General features: G+C 32.0%; 2 protein-coding genes across 4 annotated transcripts in view; one reads left to right on the top strand and one right to left on the bottom strand.

Moving 5' to 3' along the window:
• LOC113522448 (uncharacterized) overlaps positions 1 to 13,664 on the top strand; it is a 127,251-nt gene that overhangs the window by 67,072 nt on the left and 46,515 nt on the right. For all 3 annotated transcript variants that reach the window (XM_026908127.3, XM_026908125.3, XM_052901824.1), the window contains one exon: positions 2,422 to 2,507. The gene's annotated coding sequence lies outside the window, so the exon portion shown is untranslated. The remainder of the gene's footprint in view (positions 1 to 2,421; positions 2,508 to 13,664) is intronic.
• LOC128202241 (uncharacterized) lies at positions 9,255 to 11,011 on the bottom strand. Its single transcript, XM_052901829.1, has 2 exons — positions 9,835 to 11,011; positions 9,255 to 9,292 (listed from the first exon to the last, which is right to left on the bottom strand). Exons 1-2 carry the CDS (start codon positions 11,009 to 11,011, stop codon positions 9,255 to 9,257), a joined length of 1,215 nt encoding a protein of 404 aa, XP_052757789.1.

The following is a 13,664-nucleotide window of genomic DNA, read 5'->3' as shown; positions in this document are numbered from 1 at the left end:
TTTGTTTATTTGTAAAACAAATTTTTCAATAGATTTAAAAAAGAAGGAGGTTCTCAAATCGATTGTATTTTTTTTTATGATTACCTCATAACTCCGTTAGTTCTAAACTGCTATGGAATTTTTTTTATCTGAAAGGATATACTTACAGATTTTTCTCAATTATTATAAAGTATTTTATAAAGTATTATTATACATATATATAGTACAATTATAAAGTATTTTTCTCAATTCATAGCCTGCTATGAATTGAGAAAAATAACAATATATATTGGACACAGTTTATGTAGAAAGTATGCAAGCAGGTTGTATCTAAATTTGGTAGGGTTATACGGCCATATAACATTTTCTATACACTAGCCTGCAATGAATTGTCAATTTTATCACTCTTATGTAATTCCTTGTTTTTAGGGTGGCCTATTCTATACCGGGACCACGCGGCAATAAAATGGTTTGTACATCACTTTATGAGATGACTAAGATAATATTGATGATTCATGACTGTAATGTGACAGTCATCATAAGAATGTAGGTACTATCATGGCTTGACAATGAGAAGGCGTCGGTAGTGTAGCTTAGAATTCTAATGTAAATGTTACATAGAAATGACTCAATACAAATATATTATCTAATAAATACTATATATGTGTGTGTGTGTGTGTGTGTGTGTATAAATACATACATACATAATACATACTTGTACAATTGTATCGATACATTTATTATTTGTCTTGCTTATTCCCTATTTTTTTTGATGAGTGAAAATGGAATGGTAACCCTGCCTGCGCTAATGGGATACGCTGGCGGAGCACCAGTGAAGGGTGATAGATGAGAATGAAAACAGGCCAGTTGGCCCATCATGATGAATTCATCAGGAATTAACCATGATAGTTTCCAGGGGGAACCGCGAGGAGGTCGACCTGGTTGGGTATATTGCTAGCAATGGGATTCTCAGTCTCCATTACTAACAATCCCTTTCCCCCCAATATTTCCTATTTTATATAATGCAAATAAAGTATACTTATTTATTCATTACTATTTACTTAATAGGTATATAAATAGGTTCTTTATGGTATAGATGAGTAAAGTAAAATTGTGTTCACATTTATAATAAAATTGTAAGTTTTGATAATAATATTATTATTTTTTAGAGAAATTAATATATAAAGTAAATAATGCGAAATCCAGATATAATCTTTATCAGTTTCTTCTAGGAAGGTCAACGATCCGTATTCTATGACGTCATTCGCGCAAAATATCGTTCAAACGACTGGGTAACATAATAGTTGTATAAAATAATTCAAACATTAATATTTCGTTTCTGGAAAACTGGTGGTCATGTAACTACATGACAAACTAACTTTTTTTTGTGCAACTTAGAATGCCAAGATAGTAAGATAATAATTTACAAGAACTGTTTTAGATTCAGTAAAAACTTACCGGTTTTGAAAATAATGCTTTAATAGCTGTCACAAGATGTCAACACGGCCTCAAAGGCCCCCGTTAAATCAACCCTTTGTATGCAGATGTGATGACAGGGTCACAATGATACTTTATGATACACGCTTGTTATAAACGCCTACTGGTGTTTTGAAAAAAGTACATGCATGTTTTTTCATCAGCTTTAGAGTTGTCTCTGGTAGTTTGGTAGTCTTTTTTTTTTTTTCTTTTAATTTGGTGGTGCTGCTAGTTTTTTATAATGGCAATGGCCTTAAAATGTTTTACGTTTTATAATATCCATATATATAATGAATGTAAATCATTTAATAGGTTGTTGATATTATGTTATATATATATATATATATTAAATACTAGTTTTTAGCCCGGTGATTTGTGCGCATTGATTTTAAGTAGTAGGAAAATCAATGAAATAGACTACTTCTAGATGGTGTATAAAGATGAGACATATAACAGATTTTAAGTTTCATTTTTACGGATACAACTGTAAAAACCCCACACAATTTGGTGCAGTAGTTTTTGCGTGATGCCGGAACAAACATACAGATAGATAGACAGACAGAAAGACAAATACAGACAAAATTTCTAAGAATTTTTGTTTTGGTATTTATTGATCTAATAATATTAATATGCCTCTCATTTATTTTTTTTCTTATAGTACCTACGAGCTCTGTTTAGTTTGGTTTTAAACCTAGGTGTGTAATAATCCAGTGGAATTTATTATCATTATTGATTTATGCTCGTGTCATAACCATTTACATTAATTAGGTTGTTGATGGGAATTAGAAAAATATCCCGCTTGAAGGATTTAACACTTTGAGCTGGATATTTTTTTATCTAATTTATGTAATTTAGGTTTAACTAACCTTGTTTTATTCAACCAATTGCTATTAATTTAGATTTAAAATAGAATTATTTGAATTGTTACTGAACGATTTCCTAAAAGATATCTATTGCTTGTTACAGTAAACAGACGACAATGTGACGAGCCGTCCACACTGACACGTGATTGTCCGCCATCTTGACTGATCATAGACAAGTTGTATTACCAGGTGAGTTCTACCCATAGATATAGTAGATATATTCAAAGTTCCATCATTATTTAAAGTAATAAATTATATTACATTGTAGTTTTATGGTTAATAATAACAGTTTGTTAATTAAATAGGTTATTAAAAGGTTTACATGCTTGAATAATTAAAATGACATCATCGATGTGTGTTAGTTTCAAATCTTTATGTTAACCATTAGTGTAGCGATATACTAATATCAAAACTAATGTTCTAAAAAGTAAAGAATTGATATTTTTGTTTATTATTACATAAATTTAAAATTTATTATAAATTTATGTACCCTTGAGGCCAAACAAGCATACGGCTCACCCGATATAAATATTATATTTTATTATATAATATTTATATTTATTTATTTAACAATAACAATAGGTTAATTTATAACACGGGAATCACGTGGAGATCAACCTACTAGGGTACATTGCCAGCAATGGGACTGGTAGTCCCCATTACTGACACTCCTTTCCCCTCCCGCAATGGAGCTGCTAGACTTCATAAGTAACAATCCCATTCCCCACAACATTGTCAGGTTAACTCAGTCAGGATAATGTTTGGTAGCATTTTAAATATTTTTTTTTTAGTGTATTTTCTATTTTTAAATAAAGGCAAAAACTTTAACAATAAGGCTGCAAGGCCAGTAGCTACCTATAGAGTTATTTCTTATAAACACTTATATATGAGTACCTGGAATTTATAATACAAAATGTACACTAGATTCATTCGGAACTGCTTCGTCATTGAGCGACATTCATGTTGCTTTTCAATTATAAAACCTATTTGGGAAGCAGCACGGTTCAAAAAATAAGACAAAGATATATTTTAGATTAAAATTATGTTACGTATTTTATTGTATGAAGAAAATTACAATACACAGTAGCATTGAAGAGTAATTTATTCTTGTATAATATTTTAAACATGAAAAGGCTTATATTTTTAATTTTACACATATAACAATATTGAAAAATTATCCAAATTCTTCCACGCCCATTTAATTTCATCTTTATTATCATAGCAGCCGTTATCTGTTTAGTGCTGAACATAGGCTTCTCCCCCATAGACTAAACGGTCCTGAACTACTTACATTTACTGACTTCCTACAATTCATTTGAGGTCGTCTCTTCATCTAGTGAAGAATAAACAAGCTGAAGTGGCAACGGGTTGGTTACATAGTTCAAAGAACCGACAACCAATGGGGAATAAAGGTTCTTGAGTGGCAACACTGTACAGGTAAATGCAGTGTGAAACAATCCTCTACTAAATGGAGTGACGAGCAATTTATTTCACTACAAAAATTTTTCCAACTATTTTAAATTTATTTCTCCGAAATTTCGCGAACACAGAAATCTTTAGCTAAAACTGCGAAATAAGTACCTAATTTGGCGACGTCGTTTCTAGTTCCTTATTTAGTCTTTTAGTTTGTAAATGCTTACATTGTGCTGTACAGATAATAATCTGGATATGCACAGAGACTACAAAAAAGACAGAACTATTAACGGATATAGCCATACTTGTTTTATTCGTCGAGATGCTGTTAATTCCAATGTATAGAATTAACGGACGTCGATAGTTAGCTGATTGGCTAACTGTATGTATGTATATATGCTTAATTGCTCTTAAATTAACTAGAAATGTAGGAGTTGAGATGCCAGTTCTTAAATGGAAATAACTTGTGTCCTTTTCTGTTGATTGGACGTAAGTTTTTTTTTTTAAAACATAAAGTGTCTTAATTCTTTTTTTTTTATCAGAGCAGTGTTATGTCATTATTTTATTTAGTCTGGGTTGTTTCTTTTCTTTCTGATTCTGTAAAATTCTTGCCATATTTGCTTTATTCAAAATTATCTAAATTAAAATAATAAATATAGCTTATTTTAAACTTTTGCGTTGTTTACACGTATTTAAATACTTAGAATGATGAAAAATTTTGCGGGTGTAAATAGTACCTACCTAGCTTCTTTATTGCCGATGTTTAGTATTAATTACCTGCAAAATAAAATGGCGGAAAAAAGGTCATCAGCCTTTTTCACATAGTCCATGCCAGTTTGATATCTATGGTACATTCGCTTAGATCCGGTGCCTCATTTTAATATCATATATTGGATAATCCAGTTATTCAACTAATATATATATCTATGTAATGATATTTAATAGCTTATAAATTTTCTCAAGAAGTGATCTATCAAATGCAAAAAAAAAAAAACAAATCTGACTGGTAGTAGAGATTAGCGCGTTCAAACAAACCACCACTTCCATGGACTGCCATAAGGAACAAGCTTGAGTCACCTGTATCCACTGACTCCTTGCAATGCATTTGAGGTCGTCACTCCATCTAGTGCGGGGTCGTATTACACTGCGTTTACCCGTACGGTGTTGCCACTCAAGAATCTTTTTTCCCCATCGGTTGTCGGTTCCTTAAGCTATATGACCAGCCCATTGCCACTTCAGCTTGCTTATCCTTCTTTATATATTAAGATGGATAGGAGACATTTAGACATGTACAAATTGACATATTCATGAATGTAAATGTCTATATTTCGTAGGAATCAAACCTACAACCGTTCGGAAGTAAGGCAGTGGGTTGAGCTGGTACCCACCAATAAAGGGCTTGGAATCCTAGTTGATACGCGCATTAAGATATAAAGATAATGAACAAAAACATTACCACAGAAGTAAGGACATAAATTAAACGTCTTACGCCTGTTAATTGCAAATTAAAATGAGTATGCTGATTATATCTGTGTATTTGTCTAGAACGACTGTAACAGGAGTCAAACTAGTTTGAACCAGTTCTGCTGCGCCCATTTGTTGCTTAATATGCACACAGACATTTATAATATTACTAGTTGTCCAACTGACTTCAATAAAGAGAAGGTTTTTGCGATTCGGTTGCATTTTTTTATATTTGTCACCTCATAGCTCCATTATTTATTAATCGATTTGAAAAATTCTGTTTTTTTTTTTTTATCTTAACGGACTTAAATAGAGATCGGTGTCATTATTTTCTTGTTCTCAGTAATTAGATTGCTACATTGATTAGGGCCTACCATGACGTCTATTCCGAAATTTCGGTGCCGAACGAAATAAATATTTGATGTTAAAGCTACATAATACATTTTTTTTTTTTTTTTTTTTTTTTTTTAATCTACGTTTAATTTGGGATTTTTGTTTTTTAACATGTCAATCCCATAAAATCTAAACAAGTTTTCTACTATTACAATTATGACTAAACAATACTATTTACTAATTCAATTAAACACAAAGCAATTTTGGTAGTAGGAGCATGCATTATGCTCTGAACAATCCCCACATCATATTTATTAATATTAAATGTTTTTAAAAATGTTTCCCTTTCCCTTCGGTTCCTATCACATTCCATCAATAGGTGCTGCACATCTTCAACTTTTCCACAGACAATGCAATTTGGTGAATTTTCTTTTTTCATTAAATATGCAAACTTTCTTGATGGATAGTGACCAGATCTGATTCTTAAAATTAACTTAATTTTATTTCTATTTAATTTACTTTCTAAAAACCAAGGTATCAGAAGAGGCTCACATTGAATTGTCTTATACCAAATACCTTTTGTTTTTGAACGCTCATCAAAATATTCTTTCCATTGGAATTGGCATATTTTTTTGAATTTAGGTAATACTTCCGAATAGCATGGATTAATATCATGTTGCTTACCACATGAAATTGCTGATTTTGCCAGTTTATCAGCCTCTTCGTTACCCTTTATACCAATATGAGCTGGAACCCATTGCAATTTAACTACATTATCGCGCAAGTAATATGCATGAATCTGGGCCAGTATAATATAGGCTATCGAAACACCTCTGTATCCAGAGGCGCATCGAGCCAAGTGTTGTATAGCACTTTTACTGTCCGAATAAATTACAATTTCCTGACAATTTAAACTAGCAGCGTATTTCAGCGCTTCGGAAATTGCAATGAGTTCAAGCGTCATTATACACACATTATTTTTAATTTTAAAACATTCAGACACACGTCCGGTTGGATCAAAAAATGCTGCTCCCTGCAAATCACCACTCTTTGCGCCATCCGTAAATAATATACGCCACCCATGGTATTTTTTATTAAGTTCCTCCAGTACATTGAATTTAAGTGCATTACTTTCATATAATTGTTTGGAACTTCTAACGGAATTTAATGTACTAAGAGCTATATTTTTTATATCGATACATGAAAGCCAAATATTTAAACTAAACAAACCAATAACACGAGATTGATGGACTTTTATATTCTTCGTTTTATTAAAGGATTCTACTAGAAGTGGTATTTTCTTTTTTTGCCAGTATTGTGTACCACAAAGAGAGCTAATTTGCTGCAATAAGTCAATCATAATATTGTCCGATAATGAAGCAGTTTTCAAAACATATTTGTATGCTAAGTATGCTCTTCTTAGTTGCAATGGGGGGACACTGAGTTCACTTTCCATTACATGTATTGGAGAACTTTTGATAAAACCACCTATTAATCTCAATGCCTGATTTTGTATTTTATCTAATTTTGATAAATGAACTTTCGTACTACTGTCAAACAAAAAACAACCGTAATCTAGTCTACTACGTATTATAGAGATATAAAGTCGTCGAATATGTTTAGGGTGTACACCCCAAGCTGATCCTGCCAAAACCATAAGCAAATTCAAAAATTTCGTACACTTTTCCATAACCTCATTAATATGTTTACGCCAAAGGAGACTCCTGTCCAACCATAAGCCCAAATATTTAACACTATCTGCTGAAGCTACTGAGCAGCCGTTAATAGTCAATTTAGGAAGAATTCTTCTATGACCTCGACTAAAAAGGCAAAATTTAGTTTTAACAACCGACAGCTGTAAACCTAAGTTGCTTAATGAGTCTATTATAGAATTTAAAGTTGATTGAATGCGTAGTTCGCAAATTTGTATGTCTTTGTCTGCAATATATATAACAAAGTCATCAGCATATTGTGAAATTTGCACTATATGGTCTAATGATTTACAAATTTTGTGAGTCGCTATATTGAAAAGAAAAGGTGAAAGAGGATCGCCCTGTGCCAAACCTTTGTTCGTGTATCTTGTGATTGTATTATCTCCGTTTTCAGATTTAATCTGTAGATGTCTCTCTTTCAAAAATGACCATAAATATTTACAGTACTTGCTGCCTACTTTTAGCTCATCTAGGATATTCAGTACACTCTCGATATTTACGTTATTGTAGGCATTTTCAATGTCTAAGAAACAGGCTAATGTTGGTTTATTATGAGAAAATCCTATTTGAATATAAGTCACTAAACGAGACAAGCTATCTAAACATGACCGGGACTTCCTAAAGCCTACCATGCACTGTGAAAATGTATTTTTTCTCTCGGCGAACCACTCTAAACGCCTCAACAACATTGTGTGGAAGATTTTACACAAGCATGTCATCAAAGATATTGGCCTAAATTTAGAGTTAGCAGAGGGCAAATCTCCATTTTTAGGCACAGGTAGGATTAGCACATTCCGCCATTGCCGTGGAAGATTCCCTGAGTGGAATATAAGATTGTATAACCGTAACAAGAATCTTTTACCTTCTATCGGGATATTATAAATCATACTATATGTAATGCTATCGTCCCCTGGTGCAGTATCTTTTTTTTTTAGACAACTTTCAAGTTCTTGCATTGTGAAATCTATTTCTAGCGTATTATTAATGGATGTAAAATTGGGATCTTTATTAGTAACCGAATCAGGGGTAAGAGAAAGCAATAATTCTTCTTTCTTTTCTATCGATATATAAGACTTAACTCCGCGAGTACCCTTCACCCATCGCATACGGTGCCACATTTCTGATGCAGAGACTTCTTCATCTATTGAGCTACAAAAGCTATGCCACTGGGTAGCCTTAGCTTGCTTTATAAGTTTATTAGTTTCTTGGATTTTTATTTCTAAATAAGCTAAATTATTAGGTGTTGGGTTACGGCGGAACTTACTAAGTGCTAGTCTTCTTTGAGCCACTGCAAGGGATAGCGATGGTTTCCAATAATTTTTAGGTTTAAATTTGGATACTGGGTCAGTACATATCTTAATTACAGGAATGCTTATATCTGCAGCTTTATTAAGTTGATTAAGTAGAAAGTTATACATTTCTTGAATAGAAAATTCATTATAACTAACGGATGCAAGCACTTCGTCACCAAATGATTCATCAAGGCTTTTGGTATACATTTTCCAATCAATTTTTTTATAATTGCGTTTTTGAAAACCATCGTTAAATTTTGGGATATTAATAGATGTTTTAATCATAAGGTGGTCACTGCCTAAATTTTCATTAAATACCTGCCAATCAAAGTTTAAGGCAATGTCACTAGACACGAAGGATATATCTGGGGACGTCTGTTGAAGGACACTATTGACTAGTTTAATTCTAGTAGCTATCTTTGTATTAAGAGCTATAAAACTATTCTCTAAAGCCGCATCAGCTAGCTGTACTCCTCTTATATCTGACCTTTGAGACCAATTACTATGGTGACCATTAAAGTCTCCCCCTATATAGGACTTGTTTGGAAACAGTGAGAATAGTTCATTCCAATCTGATAACTGTGTACGAACAGATGACGGACAATAAATAGACACAATATTTTGCAATTGATGACAGTTGTACAACCTTATACTTATAGCTTCTATCCCCGGATTTTGTAAGTTAATTATGTTTACCTGACATCGTAGAGACCGATGAACGATTATTGCCACTCCTCCGTAGGAGTCGTGTCTATCTTTCCTGTAGATATTATAGCCATTTATATTTACCTTATCTTTCACATCTAACCAAGTTTCAGATAGTACAGCAATATGTATTTTTTCTTTAATCAAAAATTCTCCAAAACATGTTAATTTTGGTTTTAAACTTTGCGCATTCCATTGAATAATATTGACAACAGTATGTTTAAGGGACTTTTCCATGTAAAAAGTCTATAAGCGTTCCTAACAACTTTTGGCCTGATAGTATGTTAATTAAACAACACTTAATTTCTTCAAATAACACCATAATGACACCACTAACTTTATCTTCAAAAGTGTCTTTTGACACCCACGTAGCATGAATTTTTAATAATATTTTTTTTAGATCGAATCTTCTTTGTCGTTTGTTTCCCTCTTCAATTATATTTTTCTCTTCTTCTACTTCCAGCTCCTCGTATTCCATGTTATTATCTTGTTTATTTTCATAATGTTTTTCTTTTGTATATTTTCTGTTTCTTTGTTTCTTTGTTTTCGAAACTTTAATTTCTTCTTCCGTATTTAACTCCGGGCTTAGCTCCCTACCGGTCTGATTAGTTGTTAATACTTGGCTGTAAGAGCGTCCTTTAGCATCATTACATGCTTGGGTATCTCTTCTTTCTATATCTTGACTGTTATAGATTTTCTTATTTTCAGTCAAATTTATTTTCTTAATTACTTGCTTTTTTACATCATTCACCATCTGAAGTGCTTGTCTATAAGGAATGTTCTCCCTGCTCATTAATTCACGTACTTCTTTTTCTTTACGGTACATCGGGCAGGTTTTATCCAAAACGAAATGTAGTCCTTTACAATTAAGACACCTGAATGTTTTTATCTCGCAATTAATATGATCTTTACTCCCACATTTTGGACATAACATTTTCTTTTTCGGGCAGAATTTTATATTATGTCCGAATTCCCAGCATCCTGAACATTGCGTGACAGGAAAAACGTACCTATCTACATTAAAATAACATTCGTAAGCAGTAACATACTGAGGCAGTTCAGTACCTTGAAAACATATTCGCATAGTTTCGCTATCGACCCATTTGCCCTCTAGATCAAGTCTTTTGAGTCTTCTTATTGCCAAAATGTTAACTTCACTTTTTAGAACATCTAAAATATCTTTTTCACTAAACTCCAGATCTACACCCCTAATTAGACCGTAGCACATTGAAGAATCGAAGGTTTTTTGACATTTGTATTCCAGTTCTCGAAATTTTTGGCAATTTATCAGTTTGTCAGCGTCACTATCACTATCAAATCGTATCAGGACTTTAAAGGGCGATTTGTACTTGATTCTAGTTATGTTATATATGTTTTCATTACGAAGAAGTTTAGCCATAGCCATTTGTTTAGGCAATTCTTTCGAAGATGTGATACATACTTCATATATATTCCCAATTTCCTCCGATATTGTCCCGTGTGTCGTCTGCGATTGTTCTATGGAATCACTTCTTAAATATCGCTTCGCCTTTCTTCTAACAATCGTCACAAAACCATCTTCACTAAAAGCATCATCTTCTTCACGTTCCTTTCGCTTCTCCAATCTTTTTTCTGAGCCACAATCCATATGGGAATTTTCTAATTCCGAAACATCATAACTTTTTCCTTCCATTAAGATTTCATTTAACTCCTGTTCACACTCGCGTATGATATCAGAGTCGTTTTCATCATTCCCATTTATAGATTTATCATCATCAATTACATCGGATTCCATATTTTTAATGTAGGTAGATTAAGAAAACTATTATATTAATTATACGTTCTCCGATACCTGCGCCGCGTACGCACCACACGAATGCTCGCGCAAGAGTGTACATAATACATATTGTTTAAAAATGTTAAAATATCGTTCCTTTGAATTTTTATGGTAGGATTTATGACGAACGAAATGTTAAGTTTCTTTTACTGGGCAGATTTTGGTGTGAATGAAAATACGAAATTGAATCTGAAAATTAGGAATTTCATTTTATGGTAGATCCCCGGGTTTACTAGATTGCTGGTTAAAGCTGGCGTAGAATGATGGTGATATCAGCCGTTAATTGAATATATAAGAATAATTGAAGCATTCTTATGGTAATATAAAATAATAATTAATACATACCCCATAAAACTAATATCTATCTATCTATCCTATTTAAGAGCTGCGCTCTTGTCGGTGGAGCTCTTGCCACTCACTACGATTTTCAGCGAGTCTCTTCACCTCTTGATAATATTTCTTAATTTTATAAATGGTGCAACGAAGTGTAAAATAAATAAATAATAAATTTATAGTCGTTGATTGTCTGATTTTTTAATTATGCAATAATGTATGATTGACGCTGTTTTCCACTTTGGGTTTTCTGGAAGAGAAATGTTTTAGTTAACCTTGCCTTTGTACATTTATTTACTTTTGTCATATTTTAATGCATTTTCAGTGTGTACAATAAAGTATAAATAAATAAAATGTATTTATAAATTATTCGAAATGAAAGAAAATATTTAGTGACATATATAGATTTTAAATTAAATTAAATTAAATTCTAATTACAAAAAAGGTTCTTACCCAAATGAATAAATAAATTTTTTTTATACAACTTAGAATTGCAAACAAGCTGACGGCCCACCTGATGGAAAGTGGTAACCGTCGCCTATAGACATGAGCAGTACCATGGACATAACAGAGTATACTGTTTCGCCCATGATACCTCAGGTATTATTCCTCTGTACCCTGTAAATTCAGGCCATATCCCACCCTTCAAACCGAAAAACAGCCATGCAAACACAACTGTTTTACGGTTGAAACACGAATAGGACAGAGGTACCCAAGTAAACGACTTTTGTACAAAGTTTCCCTCTGGTTAAAAGTCATATATGTTATTGTGGATATTTATTTATAATAAAATAACTAATCATTTTATAATGCTGTTTTTTTATTCACTTATTTTGCACAGACAATATCTATATATTATTTTTATTACCATAGATTGAGAGTAGGCAAAAGCATAAACTTATACATTCTTAACAATATATTATATAAACATCAAAATAAATTTAATTAAATTCTAGTCACTAAGAAGGCTCTTTGACTCAAATGAATAAATACATTTCGAAATATCTAATCAAAATTAATGTGTGTACATTTTCAGTATGAATTCCCATCGTTGAATCGATCGGCATGTCAAGTCAACGGGTCCTTTTAAGTTTTTCCAAAGAAATCGAACCGATCTGAATGCTAACGAACTCAAATTGCTCGACACAAGTTGACGCGAAATCTAAATGTGACCTGTCGGCCCAAATAAAGAGAGTCGATTGCATTTTACATTAATTTCGATTCCAAAATAAGGTTTTTCGATTTAAGATAAAAAAAAAAACAAGTTTCGTTTGTATAGAAACAGAATACAAGTAATAATTAAGGATCGAATAGAAATAATCTTTATTGAAATAGACTTGTTGTAAACAAGCTCTTTAAAATTGTCAATTGTTTATATTTCTATTGCTGGGTTCGAAATGTTGTTACCTGCTACCCGTAAGAAACTTAACAGTTTTTTTTTCAAATTATTATGTGTAAGATAATTTTACATTTGTATGGATGTTATTACTATAATTGGCATTGAGTTCTATTTATATGCATTATTCAAGGGTAAATAAACAAGTAAACATAGGCAGACCAGTCTCCAGTTTTTTTGTTTTAATAAATTTGCTACTGTAATCTTTTAGAGGGAGCAATAAAGAGCTTCTATTTATAAAGTCAAAAAACACTTGTTACACACACACACACACACACATATATAAAAACACTCACACACTTATATAATGTTAGTTTTGTGAACGTTTACTGCTTAGTAAGTAATATATTATAAATTATAAATTCGTAATTGGCTGTGACTAGTAAAAGTAACACTAAAATGTTGATTTTAAGGGCTGTGGATTTTGTAATAACAAATAAATAAATTCAAGCCATTTGTTTAGATGCTAGACTTCTGAGACGTATAGTATTGCATGGTACATTGTTGCCGTGAAGCTTGCAAGTTATGTAAATAATAACAATATATCCAGAAAGTATTAAAAAAAAATAACTGTCAGACCATATTACATTGATACTATCACAACACACATAGACACGTTTTATTTAGTTCAAGGTCTAAAATGGTTACTTTCAATGTATTGGACAATTTGGAATGATAAAGTGATTCATATTGTAACTGCCTGCATTGAATAAGTCCTCGTGGTATTCGAAATTCAATTATTAAAACAATTGTTATTGATAGCTTACACCTAAGAACAAGGAATTATATAGATGGAATTATAAAATAAAAACTGTAAATCATATAGTTGTCTCCTTTCTTCTTATGCAAATATAATTAGTAAAAAGAGGACGAAAGATACAC

This window comes from Galleria mellonella, unplaced genomic scaffold (assembly GCF_026898425.1).
Source record: "Galleria mellonella isolate WM207_F2 unplaced genomic scaffold, CSIRO_AGI_GalMel_v1 utg803, whole genome shotgun sequence".
Classification (NCBI taxonomy): Eukaryota; Metazoa; Arthropoda; class Insecta; order Lepidoptera; family Pyralidae; genus Galleria; species Galleria mellonella.
The sequence above is the reverse complement of the archived record's forward strand: the minus strand, read 5'-3'. Positions and strand labels throughout refer to the sequence as shown.

What these genes read in the sequence shown, in the direction of transcription:
- LOC128202241 (XM_052901829.1), bottom strand. Translation starts at nt 11,011, where the DNA reads ATGGAATCCGATGTAATTGATGATGATAAATCTATAAATGGGAATGAT. An exon ending in ATTAACAACTAATCAGACCG is followed by an intron (nt 9,293 to 9,834) that starts GTAGGGAGCTAA and finishes TAATATCTACAG; the next exon opens with GAAAGATAGACACGACTCCT.